At 38.0% G+C, this 21,608-nt stretch overlaps 1 protein-coding gene across 8 annotated transcripts in view; it reads right to left on the reverse strand.

Annotated features, from left to right (window-relative positions):
* Positions 1-21,608, reverse strand: part of Slc25a14 (solute carrier family 25 member 14) — a 45,281-nt gene that overhangs the window by 7,035 nt on the left and 16,638 nt on the right. For 4 of the 8 annotated variants that reach the window (XM_087199849.1, XM_087199851.1, XM_087199856.1 and 1 more), the window contains 3 exons: positions 18,246-18,341; positions 10,910-11,034; positions 9,978-10,113 (listed from right to left, as the gene is read on the reverse strand). In XM_087199849.1, coding sequence (XP_087055975.1) covers positions 9,978-10,113; positions 10,910-11,034; positions 18,246-18,341 — 357 coding nt within the window. The remainder of the gene's footprint in view (positions 1-9,977; positions 10,114-10,909; positions 11,035-18,245; positions 18,342-21,608) is intronic. The other 4 variants (XM_087199854.1, XM_087199853.1, XM_087199855.1 and 1 more) reach the window with 3 other exon arrangements.

Below are 21,608 nucleotides of genomic sequence, written 5' to 3' on the forward strand. Positions count from 1 at the left end.
GTGAAAAAGCAACAAGATCAGAAGAAAGAACAGGAGCTGGCCTAGTGAAAGATGTACTAAAGGTGTTCTGGGAAGTATCTAACAAAGTTTATGACTTTGGTGAACACGTAAGGCAAAAAAAGCCTAAGGCTGAAAGCTGTCCAGTAAGTCTAGAATGTAGAATAAAGGTGGTAGAACTAAGGCTACAGAAGTGGAAGATGGTCACAGAGAGCCTTGGGTCAATGAGAAGCCATTAAAGGATTTTAGATGGGGTAACAGGATGACATCTACAGCGGTTCTTTGCTATGTTAGAGGTCCGATTTTTTTTTTTTTTTTTTTTTGGTACTGGGGATCTAGCTTGGGTCCTTGCACTTGCAGGGCAGGCGGTGGAACCACTGAGCTAAATCCCCGGCTCTTTGCTATGTTAGAGATGGATGCGCTCTCCATTCACTAAAGTGTTTTGGAACTTTAAAAAATGAAATCCAAAATAATAATGTATGATGCCATCACATATAACGACAATATAGAAGTCATTTTAAAGAATTTTAATAGCAAGTAAATAAACTAATGACCAAATGTAAGTAATGTTTACTACCAACATAAATATATTTGTAAAGATACAATATGGTATAGTGGTTTTAAGTACAAATTTTGTAATCAGACAGATCCTGGATTAAATCTTAGATCTGCCATTTATTAGCTGTGTGACTTTGGGTAAGTTACTTAGCTACTCTGATACAAAGTTTCCTCGTTTACAAAATAGGAAAGATAATATATTTCCTATAGGACTACTGTGGGAATTAAAGGATATACTCTATGTAGAGTGCCTGACACAGAATAATCATTCAATAAATGCTAGTGATTACTACGTTATTGTACCTTCTATCTCTTCTCAGTCAAATTTCTTAAAAGGGTAATTTATATTTGTCTACTTTATCCTTACTTTCTATGTGTTTATCCCCTTCTATGAGAATTTAAGTGGCAGGTGGTGATGTAGCTCAGTGGTAGAAACCTTGCTTAACATGCACAAGGCCCCGAGTAAAAACTCCAGCATTTAAAAAAATTGTGTCAAAAGGCAGGGACTTTTTGTTCATCATGTATCCACACCAACATAGAACAGTGCCTACCATGTAAGACACAAACTTTTTATACTGAATGAATGATTAACACATTCACGATGGATGGGGCTGTAATTCACATGTCTCGCTGTTGGGCAGTTTGAACTACTGGTGGTACATGCATAACTGTTGCATGCATGACTGTACCACTTCTACTACCAGTGGTACCAGCCACCCGAAGGGACAGTCATGTGTGTACCACCAGTGGTTCAAGCCAGCAGGAACATGTTAAATAATCTTCAGTGCACAGCAAACTGGCATTTACAAACCCAATTTACCAACCTCCCCCCAAAAAATATCAAATCCAACACACACCTTGCAGTCCTTAACAAACCGAATTTGTCTACTGCAAGTGACACTAAATATCATTCAGTGCCGGGTGTGGTGGCACATATGTTCCTGTAATCCCAGCACTCAGAGAGGCTGAGGCAGGAGGATCACTATGAGTTTGAGGCCAGCCTGGGCTATATTAGTGAGTCTGAGGCCAGCTTGAACTACACAGCTAGCTAGTGAGATCCTGTCTCAAAAAACCAAAATAAATGAATAAATAACCATTCATTTCTTCTTGAAACTCATTATTCCCTTGTCTTCCATGATATCACTCTCTCCCAACTTTCCTCATATATTTGAAATGTTACTTTTTAGTGTCTTTCTTGGGGTCCTCACCTCCAAACCCTTAAAAGTGATTTTCCCAGAGTTCTTTCCTTGGCACATTACTCTTCCCTCTATACCAGCGACTGTCAAATGGAGGGAAGAGCATGCCAGAAATACCAAGAGGGACTTTTGCCAACTACCAGTATATTCCCTGGGGTCTTAGAATCACTGCCTCAGTGAATCATTACTACTGAAAAGAGTTGTATACTATTTCAGTGTGCTAGGAAGACAAAAGGTTGTCAACCCCTATAGCCACTCTCCTTGGTCATGTGCCATCTGTATGCTAATGATCCCAGGCTCTTATCCATAGCCACAAATTTCCCCAACTTAGGGCTAGTATATCCATATATATCCACTGACTGCATATTGAACTAAGAGTCCAAAACTACAATATCTCACATAAAACCTGCTCCTTCTCTTGTGATGTCTGTCAGTGGGTCATCATCTGGTCACCAAATTCAAAATCCAAAAGTTACCTTCATCACCTCCCTTTTCTCATGCCTCTCCGTATCATCTAAGCAAAGTCTTACTGACTTATGCAAACAAATCATTTTGAAGTTTGTCCTACCTTCTACATCCTCATGATCATGCTGAAGTTCAAGCTTTCACCCCATCCTGCCCAGATTAAGAATAAGAGCCTTCCCAATAAGCTTCCCTATCTTTAGCAATAGTTCTCAACGTGTAGTCACCAGGCTAGCAGCATGACTACTGCCCGGGACCTTGTTAGACAGGCAAAGACCTACGGAATCAGAATCCGGAGATGGTGAACAGCTAACTGCATTTTTACTTTTTTGTTGTTGTTGTTGTTAAATTCTTTTATTGGTACATTTTAGGTATACAACACAATTACATTTCTCATTGGGAATTGTACCTTTACATAATGCATCTTGGTTCTTATTTTTTCCCCATTCCTAGCCCTCCCTTCACCCCCTCCACCCTTCCCTATTTACAAAGACTTTATTTCCCTTTTTTCCATTTCTCATCATTTTTCCTTTCCCTTCTTTCCTTTCCCCTGCGCCTCCCACTACCCCTACCCTTTTGGACCTTTTCTTCCTATTTTACATTATCGAGTATTCACTCTAATCATTGGTACATTTTAGGTATACAATATAATGACATTCATCATTGGAAATTTGCACCTTTATATAATCTCTCTTGGTTCTTATTTTTCACCCTTGCCCAGCCCTCCCTTCAACCCCTCCAGTCCTCCCTATTTACAAAGATTTTGTTCCTATTTTGCCATTTTCTCATATTAATCCCATTCCCTTCTATCCTTTCCCCTAGCCCTCCCACTTCCTTCCCCTTTGCCCCTTTTCTTCCTATTTCACATTACCTATTATACATTTAGTCCTTATTTACACTTTCAGCTATTCACACCAGAGATACTATTCAGTATTTATACATGTGTGTCCTACTTATTTCACTTAAGAGTATTGCCTCAAAGTGCATGCACTTAGCTATAAATGTCTCTAATTTCTCATTTTTTATGGCTGAGTGGTACTCCATTTTATAAAAAAAACACATTTTCTTTATCCAGTCTCTAGTTGATGGGCATTTGGGCTGTTTCCAAGTTTTAGCTATCACAAACTGCTGCCATGAACATGGGCGCACATATATCACTGTGGTATGATTGCTTTAATTCTTTGGGGAAGATCCCCAGCAGTGGAATAGCGGGTCAAATGGGACTTCCAGTCCTAGTTCTTTGAGGTATCTCCATACTGATTTCCACAGTGCTTGCACCAGTCTACACTCCCACCAGCAGTGGAGCAGGGTTCCTCTTTCCCCACAGCCCTGCCAGCATTTGTTATTGGTTGATTTCATGATAGCAGCCATTCTTTCTGGAGTGAGGTGGAATCTCAGCATTGTTTTCATTTGTATCTCTTGAATGGCCAGTGATGTTGAACATTTTTTCATGTATTTATTTGCTATTTCTACTTCTTGGTCTGAGAAATGTCTGATCATTTCAGATGCCCATTTTCAGATTGGGTCTTTAAATTTGGGAAGTCTGATCTTTTTAAGTTCTTTATAGATTCGAGATAGTAGACCTTTGTCTGAGAAAGAGGAGAAGATTTTTTCCCACATTGTGGGTTGTCTCTTCACACTGCTGGTGGTTTCTCTTGCTGTGCAGAAGCCTTTTAATAAGAAGACATCCCACTTGTTGATTGTTTCTGCTAGTTCACGGGCAACTGAGGTTTTGTTCATAAAATCTTTTCCTACCCCAATGTCTTCAAGAGTTCTACCTAAGCTCTGTTCCAGCCAATTCAGTATTTCTATTTTAATATTTAGATCTTTAATCCATTTTGATTTTAGTTTAGTGCATGGTGAGAGATATAGGTCTAGTTTTAATCTTTGGCAAGTTGAAGCCCAATTTTTCCAGCACCATTTATTTAAGAGGCTATCTTTCCTCCAGTGAGGGTGTTTGGCTCCTTTATCGAAGATGAGATGGCTGAGTGTGTCTGGCGTTGTTTCTGCATCTTCTAATCTGTTCCACTGGTCCTCAAGTTTGTTTCTTTGCCAGTACCATGCTGTTTTTATCACAGTAGCTTTGTAGTATAGTTGCAGGTTGGGGATTGGGATACCCCCTGCCATGCTCTCTTACCTAGAATTGCTTTTACTATTCTGGGTCTCTTCTTGTTCCAAATGAATTTTGGGGTTGTTTTCTCAAGGTCCATGAAGTATGCTGCTGGAATCTCAATTGGAATTGCATTAAATCTATATAGCAGTTTTGGAAGTATGGCCATTTTCACTATATTAATCCTTCCCACCCAGGAGCAGGGGATGTCTGTCCATTTTCTGATATCACCTTCAATCTCTCTTTTCAGAGTGCCATAGTTTTCAGAGAAGAGGTCTTTGATTTCTTTCTTTAGGTTGATTCCTAGGTATTTCAGTTTTTTGGATGCTATTGTGAAAGGAATTATTTGCCCTATTTCTCTCTCAGTGAGTCTGTCATTGGTGTAGAGGAAAGCTATTGATTTTTGTGTGTTGACCTTGTAACCAGCTACTTGACTGAATTTGGTTATTAAGTCTAGAAGACTTTTGGTGGAGTTCTTGGGGTCTTCTATATAGAGTATCATGTCATCTGCAAATAATGACAGTTTGACTTCTTCATTTCCTATCTTTATTCCTTTTATTTCTTTCTCTTATCTAATTGCCATGGCTAATGTTTCCAGAACTATATTGAACAAGACTGGTGATAGTGGACATCCATGTCTTGTTCCTGATTTTAGTGTGAAGGATATCGGGTTTTGACCATTTAGTATGATATTGGCTGTTGGTTTTTCATAGATGGCTTCTATCAGTTTGAGGTAGAGACCATCTATTCCAATTTTTTGTAGGGTTTTTATCATAAATGCATGTTGGATTTTTCAAATGCTTTTTCTGCGTCTATGGAGATAATCATATGGATTTTGTCCTTGGCTCTATTGATATAGTGTATTACATTGATTGATTTGCATATATTGTTCCATCCCTGCATCCCTGGGATGAATCCCACTTGATCAGGGTGTATGATCTTCTCGATGATCTTCTGCATTGTTTGCCAGTATCTTATTAAGGATTTTTGCATCTATGTTCATTAGTGAGATTGGCCTATAGTTCTCCTTTTCAATTGGGTCTTTCTCTGCTTTGGGGATCAGGGTGATGCTTGCTTCCAGGAATGAATTTGGGAGTATTGCTTCCCTTTCAATTTCATTGAAGAGTTTAAACAGTAGTGGCAGCAGCTCCTCTCTAAATGTCTTGTAGAATTCAGCAGTAAAGCCATCAGGCCCGGGCTTCTCTTAGTTGATAAGTTTTTAAATACATTTTCAATTTCATTGGTTGATATTGGGTTGTTCAGAATTTTTAGGTCTTCTTCATTCAACTTTGGTAACTCATATGTATCTAGGAATCTGTCCATTTCTTCTACGTTGTCCATCTTATTGGCGTATAGGTTCTGGAAGTTGTTATTGATGATCATCTGGATTTCTGCTGGGTCTGTTGTAATTTCAACCTTTTCATTCCTAATTGCATGGATTTGGCCTTTTCTTTCCTTTTTCTGATAAGGTTGGCTAAGGGTTTGCCAATTTTGTTGATTCTTTCAAAGAACCAATTCTTGGCTTCATTGATTTTTTTGTATCGTTCTCTTAGTCTCCATTGCATTGATTTCTCCTCTGATCTTTATAATTTCCTCCCTTGTATGAGCTCTGGGGTTGTCCTGCTCTTCTTTTTCTAGAAGCTTGAGGTTCAGCATCAGGTTGTTTAATTGGGCTCGTTCTGTTTTCCTAATATGCGTATTCAATGCTATGAATTTCCCTCATAAGAGTGCTTTCATTGTGTCCCATAGATTCCCAAATGTTGTATTGTCTTTGTCATTTAATTGAAGGAACTGTCTGATTTCTTCTTTAATTTCCTCCGTGACCCATTGGTTATTCAGAAGTGTGTTGTTCAATTTCCACACGTTTATGAAAGTTTTCCAGTTTCTTTTGCTATGGATCTCCAATATCATCGCACTATGATCTGATAATATACAGGGGATAACTTCAATTCCTTTACACATACTTAAACATGTTCTATGTGTGAGTATGTGGTCTATTTTGGAGAATGACCCATGTGCAGCTGAGAAGAATGTGTATTCTGATTTTGTGGGGTGGAAGACTCTGTAAACATCCATCTGTTAAGTTCATTTGTTCAAGAGTTCGATTGAGTTCTAGTATTTCATTACTTATTTTTTGTCTAGTTGATCTATCTATTTGTGATAGTAGGGTGTTGAGGTCCCCCACTACAATTGTTTTAGTGCATATATGACTTTTCATGTCCTTTACTATTTGTTTTATATACTTGGGTGCACTAGTGTTTAGTGCATAGATATTTATGATTGTCATCTCTTCCTTTTGGATTCTTCCCTTTACAAGGATGTAGTGTCCTTCTTTGTCTCTCTTAATCGGTGTTGGTTTGAAATCTACTTGATCTGCAAAGAGGATAGCTACTCCTGCTTTTTTTCGGGTTCCTGTCGTATGGAGTATTGTTTTCCATCCTTTGACTTTCAGTCTATGAGTTTCCTTTTGAAATAAGTGTGTTTCTTGTATGCAGCATATTGTTGGATTTTGCTTCTTGACCCATTCTGCCAGTCTATTTCTTTGATTGGTGAATTGAGACCATTAACGTTGATGGTTATAACTGAAACATATTGACTTGTCATTGCCATGACTTTTTCTTTTTGTTGGGTTCTCCCCCTTTACATTTAATTTCTTGTCATGCCAGATGGGTTCATTCTGCTTTGCTTCCTGGGGTTGTGATCCTCAATGTCTGTTCCTAGGATATTGTGTAAAATTCTTTGGAGTGCTGGTTTGGTATTCACGAAGTTCCTAAGGTGCTCTTTGTTATGAAAATATCTTATTTCTCCATCCATTTTGAAAGATAGTTTTGCAGGGTACATCAATCTGGGTTGGAGGCTGTTTTCTTTTAGGGCTTGGAATATGTCACTCCAAGCTCTTCTTGCCTTGATGGTTTGTGTTGAGAAGTCTGCTGTGATTCTGATGGGCTTTCCTTTGTATGTGATTTGTTTCTTTTCTCTAACTGCTTGGAGAACTTTGTTCTTCTGTTGAGTTTCTGGAATCTTAACAATTATATGCCTATGTGGAGATTTTTTTTGATCAAGGCTATTTGGAGTCCTATATGCCTCACTTATCTGTATGTCAAGCTCTTTTCCCCTGCTTGGGAAGTTTTCTGCCATTATTTCTGTGAAGAGATTTTTTTATGTTATCTGCACTCTCTCCTGTTTCTTCATTGACTCCAATCAGTCTTATGTTATTCTTCTTTGTATCATCTAGCAACTGCTGGATTGATTTCTCATGTTCCCTTACAATTTTGAAGCAATTTTCCTTTTCCTGGTCATTAACTGCAATCTTTTCTTCTATATCTGAAATTCTGTCCTCACATTGGCTCATTCTGCTGTGCAGACTTTCAGTGGAGTTTTTCATCTCCTGGAAATCTCTTTGCATCTGTTTTATGGATTCCATTTGTTTCCTATGTTGGGATTCCATCATGTTCCTCAGCTCCTCTCTAGATTTATTAATCATGTCTTGCACTAGGAGCACAATCTCTCCTGTTATCTAAGAAATTATTTCTGATTTTATTTTTTTCCAGATCCCCTTTTGTTGCCAGTTCAGTGGGTCCAGGTGGTTGAGTATCAGAGTGTTCCATCTCATTTCCCTTTGGGGTTGCTATAGGTGATCTGGAAGTCTGGTTTTGAGACTTATTTACATGTTTTCTCATTTCGCTCTTGGCGCCTGCACGGATTACCTCCTCTGAGCTGGGAGAGGTGGAACAGGGGCCGGGAGCAGTGGTAGGAATGGTGGCCCAAATGCCCTTTCCTGTGGGCTGGGAGCAGCGGGAGGGATGGTGGTCGAGAAGCCCCTTCTTCTGGACCAGGAGCAGTGGGATGGCAGCTCAGAAGCCCCTACCTCTGGGCCGGGAGCAGCGGGGGGGATGGTGGCCCGGAAGCCCCTTCCTCTGGGCCAGGAGCAGTGGGACAGAAGGTGGCCCAAAAGCCCTTTCCTCTGGGCTCGGAGCAGCGGGAGGGATGGTGGCTGGGAAGCCCCTTCCTCTGGACCAGGAGCAGTGGGACAGCGGCTCAGAAGCCCCTACCTCTGGGCTGGGAGGGGTGGGACTCAGTACCGTGGTCTGGTAGTCTGGTGTCCTCTGAGTCTTTGTAGTGTGGAACCAGGTGGCTGTATAGAGGAGAGGGTGGGAGGGAGGCGGGGGTGTCCAGTGGATTGTTGCCGGGGCGTGGGCTGATTTGGCATGTTCCGCGACTCGGGACCTCGGTAGGGCGTGCACAGACCTGCCTTTCTGCAGTGGGCTGATTTGGCGTGTTCCGCGCAACTCGAGACCTCAGTCTAACTGCATTTTTATAAATTTTCCAGGTGATTCTGAGGCACTTTAAGAACCATAGTTTCATGCTTATCCCCTTAGATTAGTGGTCTTCAACTTTGGGTGAACATTGCAATCACCTGAGAAGTTTTAAAAATATTGAACCTGGCTCTTACACCCTCAGCTTTGAGTTGATTTGCTAAGGTAAATAAATGGGCTGTAAAAGTTCACCAAGTGATTCCAGTGTGCACCCAAGATTAAGAATTATTGTGATAGATCTCATCTCTGGAAAGCCAGAGTGAGCTATTAAAAATGCAAATCTGGCCTGATTCAAACCTTTTAATATTTGTCATCATAATTAAAAAGTCCAACTATAGTATAACATTCAATATCCTTTATAACCTAGACAACCCTAACAAAATGAGGAATGCATCACAGCATAGAAGTTAAGAAGTTCAGCTGGAAGCCAAATGGTTTGAGTCTCCTCCAGCACTCCTACTTACTAGCTGTGACACCTTGAACAGGTTACTGAATCCCTCAGTGCTTCAGCATCTACCCATAGGGTAATGGTGAGGATTAAATGAATGAATATGCATATATAAGCCTCATTAGGACAGCTCCCAACACACAACAAAGTATTCAACAGATGTGAATTATTTTTCAATTTATCACCTTCTACAGGGAGCTGATTTCAAACTTCCAATTAGGCTATAATTTCATTGCATAGCACTGAGTTTATCACTTACCAGTTTGTATTAATGATCTGTTTGTACACATATAGTACTTTTGTAATAGCTATAATTTCTCTGCAGCTACTAAAATGGTTCCTGATATACAACAAAGTCGTTCAATGAAACTGATTAACAGCAGAGAAATAGCACTGTCACATTTTAGCCCAAATTTGTTTCTGTAGTAGCAATATCATCAAATTATATGATACATTTATGATATTTAGCTTCCTACAAACATAACAACAGAAACTTTCAAGGCAAACTGTGAACAATAGAACAACCCCCAATCAAGTACCAGGCTTTTAGTTTTTGCTTAAGTGCCAAATTTTCTATTATGGGGTCTCTATCTTATCTAAAGGGGGAAAATGCAAGATATGTTAAGTTTTTTCTATTGGTAATTCTACAGAAAGCTACGAATAAAAGCATCCTGTATTCTCAAGCCCTTAAATACTAAGGACCACTGTGAATCGGCAGATTGCCAAAGAGACAGCTTTCTACCTGTGGATGACTTTGAGAGGCTACTAAAAATACACATAATGTTTCTTTCATCTTCAGAATGCCATACAGCAACAAGAATAAGGACTGAAAAAAGGTCTGAGACATCAAAGAAAACTAAATATGTAAGCCAAATCCACAGTATGCATACCTTTAAAATACCATCCAAAGTACCCTTGTAGAGATCCACGTGTCCCACAATTGCCCTCTGGTTCATCATGCGAGTTCGCACTACATCAACAGGATTGGACGCCAGAGCCCCAGCCAAGCCACATGTAAAGCTGGAACTGAAGATGTAAACTTTAAGAATTCGGATTGCCCCCACTTCCACCTTCTGCCACTTAAATAGGAATCAGGCCAAACATAAAGGTACAGTATCTCAGACCCATCAGATAAACCCTGACACTTGCCCTTGCATTAAAATCTAAAGAGAAAAGAAATTTTTTTCTAAAGAGACATCATGCAAAGATTGCCCCTTCAGTTTTCAATCCGAAACTTGGCCTCTTTTTTTTAAAGGAGACAATTTTCAAGGCTAACAAGATCCAGAAGCAGGCAGCCAATAGTTGATTCTTATGCATCAACAATTAGTTACATAAAGTTTTCAAAGTACAGAATCTTATAGCAAACGCATTTGAGTAGCAAAATACCATAAAGATTGCATAATAAAGAAAATTTAAGATGAGATTAGCAAGATTTCATCCAAAACTGTGGTCAAATTCAAGAAATTGTAAAATTTCGCCATTTTTTCTGATTCCCACTGAGAAAAGTTTGTTTTCTGATATGAAATTAACCAAAGCTAATAACAGATGTGCTTAATAGATACAGAGTCCTGTTTAAATAAATGCAAATCCCAGAGACATCTTGTTCTATTACACATGGCTTCCAAATATCCAAGCACCTATAACATTTGAGATCTGTGTGAAATGTAAAATGTTCAAAAGACTTGAAGTGCTTGTGATAGGAGAGGCAAGGGTAGTAAGGCCATATGTACCAGTTATCAGCTCCACCTGATGTGTCAATGAAAGAGGCTTTTTGTGCTCAAATTACCAGAAATATAAAATGAGCATAATCTATCCTACTTACACAAAGTGAGTCAAAATTGTGTCACCCATCATTCCTGACAGTATTAGGTGCTTCTTGGTAATATCATAGACTGGTAGCTCTACTCCTACAACGATGGCAGCACGCTGAGCAGTTGGGACCACACCCTACAAAACACAAGTGATATTAGACATTTAAGGAAATACAGAGTGACATAAGTCTTAAAGTGAACAAAAATAGGTTGAGAGTTCAAAGGTGCAAGAAAAATCCAAGTCTGAAATATAGAGGTCACTCTTTCAAATCAATGGCTATCACTTCAACAGTCATAAATGCAGAATTCACTTGGTATACTAAAAATAAAATCATTTATATGACACATGTCATTAGAGACAAAAGAAAGATAAATTTGACTTCATTATAATTTAAAACATTTGTGATTAAAAAGACACTATCAAGAAAGTGAAGACAACACACAATAGAAAAAAGTATTTGCAAATCATATATCTCATAAGGAACTAATATCCAGAATATATAAAGAACTCTTATAATACTATAAAAAGACAAAAGCAATCCAATTTAAAATGAGCAAAAGATTTGCCCCAAAGAAGATACATGAATGGCCAAAAAGCACATGAAAAGATGTTCAACATTACTGGTCATTAGAGAAATGCAAATCATAACCACTATGACATACTACTTCACACCTACTTGGGTAACTATAATTTTTTTAAAAGTAAGACAGTGTTGAGGAAGATATGGAGAAATTGGAAACCTTACATACTTCTGGTGGGAATGTAAAAACAGGGGAGCCCCTGTGGGAAACATTTTGGCATTTCCTGGAAAAGTTAAACATAAACTTACCATATGGCCTAGCAATTCCATTCTTAGGTACATACCCTAGAGAACTGAAAACATTTTCATAAAGAAAGGAAAAACCAATATTCATAGCAGCATTAGGCATAACATCCAAAAAGTACAAAATAATCCAAATAACCAATGAAATAGATTTAAAAATGTGGTATAATTGAGAGTGGAGATTAGGGCATGGCAAAGCTGGCTGGGGAAGTAGGTGTGATCTGTTAATTATATAATCCCAGGACACATGCACAAAACAGTTCCTAAAGCCTTGTACATGGACTTCTTGCAAGAACTCAAGCAGCTTTTGATAGGACAGCCTAGACCCGGTGTCAACCTGAAGAGTGGGAGATACGAAAAGGATGGTCCACATTGAGTTTTTGCTATTGTGTTCTCTCACTGTAGCCCACTCTCTCCTGTAGAGCATACTTCTTTTCCTACTTGGCCCAAACTTGCTCTACAGAGCCTGTTTTGTTTTTCCTATATTTAATAAATGTAAAACTTTATTACCATTTGCATTTGTCTTGATCAATTCTTTGTTCAGGACAGAAAGAACAAACAAACCACCTCTAGGAGACTCCAGCACCCCTAAACCCAGTAACACAAGCATACAATGGAATCATTCTTCAGCCATTAAACAATGAAGTACTGAAGCTGGGGTTGTAGCTCAATGGTGAAGTACTTGCCTAGCATGCACACAAGCCTCAGGTTCCATCCTCAGCACAACAACAACAACAAAAAGAAAGAAATGAAGCATTGATACATGCTACAACACAGATTAACCTTGAAAACAATATACTAATGACTAAGCTAGAACACTATACATCTTAGTTACTTTTCTCATTGCTGAGACAAAATACCTGACACTCAAAGTTAAAGGAGGAAGGGTTTATTTAGCTCACAGTTCACAGAGGTTTCAGTTCATATTTGACTAGCTCCAAGGCAGGGTGGTATGGCAGAGGGGCATTGCAGAGGAGGAACAGTTCATAGTGGGCAAAAGACTGCAAAGTAGTGAAGAAGAAAAGTGGCAAGAAGCAAGTGACAAGTGATAAGCAGCAACCTTCTTTCTGTCCCTCATATCCTATCCAGGGTACCCACCCTTAGGGCAGGTAGCACTCATACCCAGTGTGGGGCACCCTTAATCCTAGCATTGCACCATGAATCAATCCCAGCATCACATCCTTGATCCAAGCATCACACACCTTAGATCCAATCCAGCCACCTCCGAAAAGCCCCACCTATGACCACATGAGGCTTTGGGGGGACATCTAGATACAAGCAATAATACGAATCCATTTATATGAAATACCTAGCATAGGCAAATCTACAGAGGCAGAAAGTTGCACAATGATTGGCCAGGGCAGGAGGGTTGGGGGGAAAATGGGAAATGACTACTAATGGGTAGCTTTGTTTTTGGTAATGAAAACATTTTGAACTTAAAGATGGTAATGATTACACACAAATCTATGAATATACTAAAACCCTTTAAAGTATATACTGTGTAAAGATGGTGAATTTCATGGTATGTGAATTATCCCAATAAAGCTATTATGAAAAGTAAAATCATGAAGCAAAAGTCAGTGAGAAGAGATCATCCAAGTTTAATTCACAGAGCTTTAAGATATGCAGAAAGGACACATAAGAGGGTGACAGCAAAAGTATGAAGCAACTGGGGAAGGGCCAAGGGAAAGTAGTACTTCCATTGCAAGTCTTCTTGTGGTAACATTACCAATGTTGTATTCACTAGTACAATGTTCCTATCACAGATCACATAACAACAGCACAGGGCTGCTAGTGTTAAAAGACATATTTTTGAAGAACATTAATGATATAAGAAAATTCTTATGAGATAACATTGAAGAAGGCAAGACAAGCCAGGCATGTTGGTGCACATCTATAATCCCAGCATTCTAGGAGGCTGATCCAAAAGCATTACAAGTCTGAACCCAACCTGGGCAATTTAGTGACTTAGAAAGACCCTGTCTTAAAATTTAAAAATAAAATTTAAAAGGGCTGGGAATGTAGCTCAGTGCAAAGGCTCTGGGGTTCAATCGCCAGTACGAAAAAAAGGCAAGATGTTATGGCTTGTGTCTACATGTCCCCCCAAAGCCTCATGTAGTCACAGATGGGGATTTTCAGAGGTAGCTGGATCTAGAGTGTATGATGCTGGAATTAAGTGTGTGATGCTGGAATCAAGGGTATGTGATTACTAAATTAATCCACTGATTGGTTTGGCAAAGTTCTAGGTGTGATTAATAGGAAAGCCTACCCTGAGCATGAGTGCTATCCACCCTAAGGGCAGGTAGCCTAGACTGAATATAAGGGATAGAAAGAGGGCTACTGTTGCTGCTTGCTGCTGCTTTGCTACTTTGCTCTTTTGCTGCCTTCTACCCATCATGAACTGTTCCTCCTGTGATGCTCCTCTACCATGTCATCCTGCCTTGAAGCCAGCCAACTATGAACTGAAACCTCTAAAACCTATGAGCTAAGTAAACCTTTCCTCCTTTGAGTTTTGGGTATTTTGTCTCAGCAATGAGGAAAAGTAACTAAGACACAAGACATGAAATTATATATAGTATTATTGTATACATACATTTATATGCACCACATTTTTTAGAAAGGATAAGAAATACACTAAAACTTTCTTCTTTGATTAGGATAACACACGAGTTAATTTTCATTTTTATGCATTTCTGTTCTTTTATACGTTCATGAGTGTTTTACTTTTATAACTGCTTAAATATTAAAACAAAACATTATGACCCTTAAGTACGCACAATTTCTGTCAATCATACCACAATAAAATAGGGAACAGGGCTGGGGATTTGGCTCAGTGGTGCCGCCGCCTGCCATGCAAGCGCAAGGTCCCAAGTTCGATCCCAGTACCAAAAAAAAAAAAAAAAAAAATTGTGTGTTTATTGGAGAACACTTGGAAAATTCAGAAAATATATTGGGCCGGGAATTTAGCTCTGTGGTTCCGCCGCCTGCCTCGCAAGCACAAGGTCCCTGAGTTCGATCCCCAGTACCAAAAAAAAAAAAAAAAGAAATAGGGAACAAATGAAAATAAACTTTAAAACTTGAAAATAACATATGATGGTGATAACTGCTTTCTGAGACAATTCTTATATTAAAGTGTTCAACTCCCAAACTAAATTTAAATTCCAAAACTTAATTTATAAAGTGGAAGTGATATACCTGTGCTGAGATGCTTGATCCTGCTGATCTGGGGAAATACTGCCTATTTCTATGACTCCTCCACCTGCTTCACTCTGTTAAAGAGGATAGCCTTCCCACAAGACCACTTTGGTGAATACTAAGGCCCCAAACTGGGACTCACAAGCCAAATTCAGGCTACAGACGTGATTTGTGTGGCTCACATAATATTTCTAAAAGACTCAATTACCTGGCGATGTGTGAAAAATTAGTATATTTCACACAGAAATGCAGGTTTCCTGCTTCTCTTTACAGACCAGAAAATATGGCCACATTGGGCTCACCATCAACATATGGCAGCAATAGGCTAGAGTTGAGGAGCAGCTGTCCTTTTTCAAGAGGCCAGGTGCTCTCCAATTCATCATAGGCCTCACCACACAACTGCCTAACTCTGAAGTCAGTGCCAATTACACTTTGTTACTGCACTCCTGCTGTTTTCTCTTTCAATGGTGTTAAGAAAGTGAAATGTTTCCAGTACCCATGCTAATATCAAAGCAGGAAAATAAGCTGGGTGTAACACGCACCTGTAATCCAGCACTCACATTGCCCTAAGTTTGAGGCCAGCCTGGGCTACACAGTGAGTTCAAGGTCAGCACAAACTACATAGAGAGACCCTGTCTCAAAAACAAACAAAGCACCATGGAACACAAGTCACTTAAAATATGTAACAGTGTGCTATTCAAAATTAGCTGTAAATGAGTATGTGCTAAGCAAATTGAGTGATACCATTTTTGTAAAACTGTTCACATGAATAATACTATTGATTAAAAAAAACAAAGCTGAAAAATAAAACAAAGAGGACCCTGTGTCTAAAGAAAAACAAAAATATTTCCTTATTGAAATGAAAAAAAGTTGGTATTTTTAATATGCATATAAAATGTCTGTCTCAAAAGAATACATACTTTGCTTCTTTATGCTTCATGCCTAGAACATATAAGTAGCCTGAATCATTAAAACAGCTATGTTCAGCTCCTCCAAAAATTAAACATAGGATTATCATATGGTAAAGCAATTCCACTTCTGGGTATATACTCCCCAAAATTGAAAGCAGGTTCTCAAAGAGATATTTGTACATCTAAGTACATAGCAGTATTACTCACAATAGCCAAAAGGTTGAAGCCACCCAATTGTCATCAATAGTTGAACAGATAAACAAAATGTAGTATATACTTACAATGGAATATTATTCAGACTTAAAAAGGAAGGAAATTCTGACACATGCTACCACACGGATGAAACTTGGGGGCATTATGCTAAGTGAAATCCCATAGAAGCCACATACTATATGATTCCACTTAGATGAAATATCTAGACTAATCAAATTCATAGAGACAGAGAGTAGAATGGGAGTTGCCAGAGCCTGGGGAAAGGGGGAAACCAAGATTTGAATAGCTCTAGAGTTTCAGTGTCGCAAGATGAAAAGAGTTACGGAGACTAGATGCACAACAATGTGAATGTATTTAAAACTACTGAACTGCACACTTAAAATGGTTGAGTAAATTTTTATGTGGTAAATTTTACAATTAAAAATAAAAAATAAAACAGCTGTGCTCCACTGACAACATCTCCAACTCTATTGCTTTGTCTTTGTCCCTTGGCATTTGTTTATGAAAAAGTTCTAGTTAGTTCTGTTTTCTGGTTTTACCAGTGGTGGCAAACCTATGGCACGTATGCTGCAGCCGGCTGTTTGTTATCATTGAAAGCTCTACAAGGTTTGCCATCACTGTATTAGACTAATCAAGAAAGTACACACTGGTGTTATCAAAAAGCAAATCTCAAGAATCATTACTGGATGATATGATCATTAGGTGAAATGTTATCCTGTCTCAAAAAAGAACACATAATACAATGTACTTTGCTTGTTTACATTATGTACCGAATCATGTAAATAGCCCAGATCATAAAAGCAATTATATTCAGTTATTAAGTATTAGGATGTACACATATTGTAGAGTAACACCCTACAGATTACTAATTTCAAAGAGAAAATTTTTTACACAATAAGACCTCATGGACCTCATCTTACTGAGTAATAAAACTTAGCACAATAATGGGACAACCTAACACTGTGCACCTCTTGCTGTGATGCAGCATCAAATACACAGCATCACCTACAAAGCTGGCCACCAAAAGTTTAACATGAATATAAGCAAGCCAATGGTCTCAACTTTTAGTGTATAAATACAGGAGATAGAGGAAAAAGTTAAACAAACATGGAAATATTCCATAAGAAAACTACCTTGGTCCCATCAATATAGGACATTTTAATATGAACTTGATATTAAAGATTTACTGGTAATTTTCTTACATGTGATAATGGTACTGTTATTATAGAGGAGAATGTTCTTATTCTTATATTCTGCACAATGAAGTATTAGGGAGAGTGCCATAATGACTACAACTTACTTTCATACAGTTTAGCAAAACAAGTGTGTACATGTGTATACACACACATAAATATCGCCAAGCTTTATCAATCATTTATGAGTATGTAGTGTTCATAGTTCAATTTTTTCAACTTTTTTTTATGTTTGGATTTTTTTATGATAAGTAGTTGTGGAAAATGACAAACAAAGGAAAACAGCAAAGCCCTCATTTTTATTCAGAAGTATATTAATGGATTTCCCATTCTACTTTCACTCGATATTCCACTAGGAGTCTTAGTTATTATTAAAATATTATGTGAGTAGAATGAATTAAAAAGATAGAGCAACAATGACAACAAAAAGCAAAGTATAAATAGAAGACTAGAAGATAATATGAGAAAATGTTAACAATAATTACCAATGGGTGGCTGTACTACTGATGTTTTAAAATTTTCTGTATTTTCTCAATATTTTCCCATACATCTTTTACTTTTTATGAGGATAAAGAAGTTGTTTTGACCCAGTATGGAATGCAGTGGTAGAGTGCTTGCCTAGTATAAGTGAGGCCCTACACCCCAACACCACAAAAAAAGTTGTTTTAGGTAACAACTTTTGAACATAAGCACTACAGAGACCATCACAGACAAACATTACCTTAGCACAAAACTGGCAAAAAATACACTAACAAACTAATTTCACTATGAAGTTGTGCAAATTAGAATGGCCATCTCAAATAATGTAATAACTTTTCCCACAATATGATCCCCCGATATTAAGCAGAAATAAAAACCTCTAATAACCTTTTGGTCCTTTCACGGGTGATAAGGAGCTTCTTACCTTATTTTGGGAATTAGCATTCACACTTCTGTGGCTTTGTATAAAAAATATCCTTTGCAAATTCTAGGAACTGAAGAGTACCGAACAATACCAGAAGGAGTACTCACCCTCCACAGACCCCTGGTGCCCTCTTGTTGGTATATATCAATGAAGCTGCCAATCATGCTCCCTTGAAACAAGCTTCCTTGAGCCTGCATTCGAATCTAAAATAAGTGAATATTTTCACAGAAAGAATCAAAATGAGATGTTTCACTCATTTAAAATTAAGAAAAAAGCATTTGAGAATTTTCAGAAAAATCTCTGCTATTATGATGAAATTAGTGTGGTAAACCATATACAGAAATAATGTGTATCAAAGAGTAGTTTTTAAAGATGATTTTCATTAGCCTCACATTCTGCATACTAAGTTCATCATTTCTGAAGATGGAAGAAAAATTTGGATAAAAGAACTAGTATTCAGTGGCTATAGAAAATAATTCTTTATGATTAAAAACAGTAACACATTGTTTACATAAGTTATGACACATCCATTTAATGAAAAATTTTATGGATCCATAAAATGTTCTTGTAGAATATTTGTTGTCTTTGGAAAATGTAAAAATATTAATTGCTAAAGAGAAAAACAGCTGCATAACAGTATGTGTATCTATTTTATTAAAAACATGTAAACTTTAAAATATCCATAAATACAGCAAGGAGACTGGATGCACAAACATACATACCCAAACACAGACAGTGATTCATGTCTGAATGGTAAGGTTACAAGTGGGCATTTTTCTCTTTTGTGTTTTTTGTTCTGCCCTTCATTTCTCGCTACACTGAACATGCATTGCTTACATAATTATAAAAAATAAAAATGTTTTTGAATATAATTTTATGTTCACAGGACCTTAAATTGAGCTTTATTTGTAAAAAGCATGACACTATATTTGGTCAAGTGGCCTTTGAGCACTGCAAGAAAGAAAATATACCATTAAATAGCCATGTAAAAGATTTGGTACAACTTGCCAGAGTCCACATATATAGAATCACTGTACTTAGACATTAAATACAGTGCCCCCCAGCATTCTGAAAGCCTGAGGCAGGAGGATCACAACTTCAAACCCAGCCTGGGCAACTTAGTGACTTAGCAAGACCCTGTCTCAAAATAAAAAATAAAAAGGGGTGGGAATGTAGCTCAGTGCAAAGACCCTGGGTTCAACTCCCAGTACCACAAAGAGAAAAAAAAACCCACAAAAATTAGTAGCCCAAATGTAGGCCTAATTTTTTATTTTCATGAAGCACAACTATAGCATTATAGGTTTCAATAATTGTCCTTGTTATGTAATGTACTAGCAGCATGCTTTTATGCAGGAAGTCAACCACTACTACTAAGAGTTTTAAAGTAAAAACCTAAACTCAATTAAATCAAGATGCACAATATCCTAAAGACAAATCAAAACTACCCTATGGTAAGTAGAAGATTTCTTCAAGGAAGTGATTCCTAAGCAAGGCTAGGACTAGAGCGAGGCAAGTGAATGTAAGTGATGCACACAGAATATTCACTATATTATACTTTTCTCTATTTTTGCGTATGTTTGAAATTGTTTATCAAAAACTATTAAAAAATAGAGGAGGCCACCATTGAGATATACCCCAAGACCAACCACCCATCACCCAAAAGTTAAATTACGCTGATTTTTCCAATATAACATCTCTAATCATAAACACAAAATATATGCTTTACATCCTTGTCAGCATGATTCAATGAAATGAAACCAATCAGCTTTAGACATATCATCTTAAACATATCAGTTTGCCTTAAAAAAATGACAGTGGATACAGCCAATCAGAAAAGGTCAAAAGATAGCCATCCATATCGACAGTTCTGCATCTACAAGTTCAAACAACCACTGACTGAAAATATTCAGGAAAATTTTGCATTTGTGTTGAACACAGATAGACTTTTTCCTTGCCATTCTTGGAAAGAGTATAACTATATTGCATTTATAATGTATTAGGCATTATAAGTAGTAATCTGGAAATGAATTAAAGTGTACATGTGAATATGATATGCATAGGTTATATGCAAATACTGTTCCACTTTATATAAACAAGTTGGGCATCCAAAGATTTTGGTATGGGGGGATCAAAGTCCTGGAACAAATCCTGTCGTTGATACTGAGGGATGGCTATACTTCCTCCTTTATGCATTACAACTGTGCTGTGACTGCTGGAAGGTGAACCTCCTACCAGTGGTTTGCAGTCTCTGGATCATGATCTGTACTCTCTTATTGTATAGCAAACTTTAATCTGACTTTATTTTTGACAAAGCAAAAATTAATTTCCCCTGACTCTGTTTTCCTATGGGCTAGAACAGACATGATGGTGGCCCAATTTCAACTATACAGATTAAAACAGTACCACAGGGCATGGGTCAACAAACTTTCTGTGAAGGACCAGATAGTAAATATAGCAGGGTTCGTAGGGTTTATAGCCTCTGTCACAGCTATTTGGTTCTGCCACAGAAATATAACAGCAACCACAGGCAACACAGAAATGGTGTGTCTGATGACAGGGGTATCACAATCCCCAAAGTGAAACTATACTACAAAGCCACTATGATAAAAAACACCATGGTGCTGGCAAAGAAACAGACCTGAGCATCAGTGGAACAGATTAGAAGATGCAGAAACAACTCCAGACATACTCAGCTACCTCATCTTTGACAAAGGAGCCAACCATCCTCACTGGAGGAAAGATAACCTCTTTAATAAATGGTGTTGGAAAAATTGGACTTCAACTTGCCAAAGATTAAAACTAGACCCCTATCTTTCACCATCTACTAAACTAAAATCAAGGTGGATTAAAGATCTAAATATTAAAACAGAAACATGAAACCTGCTGGAAGATAGGTAGAACTCTCGAAGACATTGGCATAGGAAAAGACTTTATGAACAAAACCTCAGTAGCACGGGAACTAGCAGAAAGAATCAACAACTGGGATCTCATCTCATTCAAAAGCTTCTGCACTGCAAGAGAAACCACCAACAGAGCTAAGAGACAACCTACAATGTGGGAAACAAATTTTTACCAGCTGTTCCTCAGACAAAGGTCTACTACCTACAATATATCAAGAACTCAAAAAAATCATACCCCTCCCCAAATATAAAGATCCAATGCAAAAATGGGCATCTGAAATGAATAGACATTTCTCAGACAAAGAAGTAAAAGCAGCAAATAAAGATATGAAAAAATGTTCAACATCACTGGTCATTCGAGAGATGCAGATGAAAACAACACTGAGATTCCACCTCACCCCAGAAAGAGTGGCTGCTATCATGAAATCAACCAATAACAAATGCTGGCGGGGCTGTGGGGAGAAAGGAACCCTTCTCCATTGTTGGTGGGAGTGCAGACTGGTGCAACCACTGTGGAAATCAGTATGAAGATACTTCAAAAAACTAGGACTAGAGGTCCCATTTGACCTA

The sequence above is a fragment of the Heterocephalus glaber genome, unplaced genomic scaffold, assembly GCF_053883595.1.
Source record: "Heterocephalus glaber isolate CG9 unplaced genomic scaffold, H.glaber_assembly_v1.0 deba00001729, whole genome shotgun sequence".
Lineage (NCBI taxonomy): Eukaryota > Metazoa > Chordata > Mammalia > Rodentia > Bathyergidae > Heterocephalus > Heterocephalus glaber.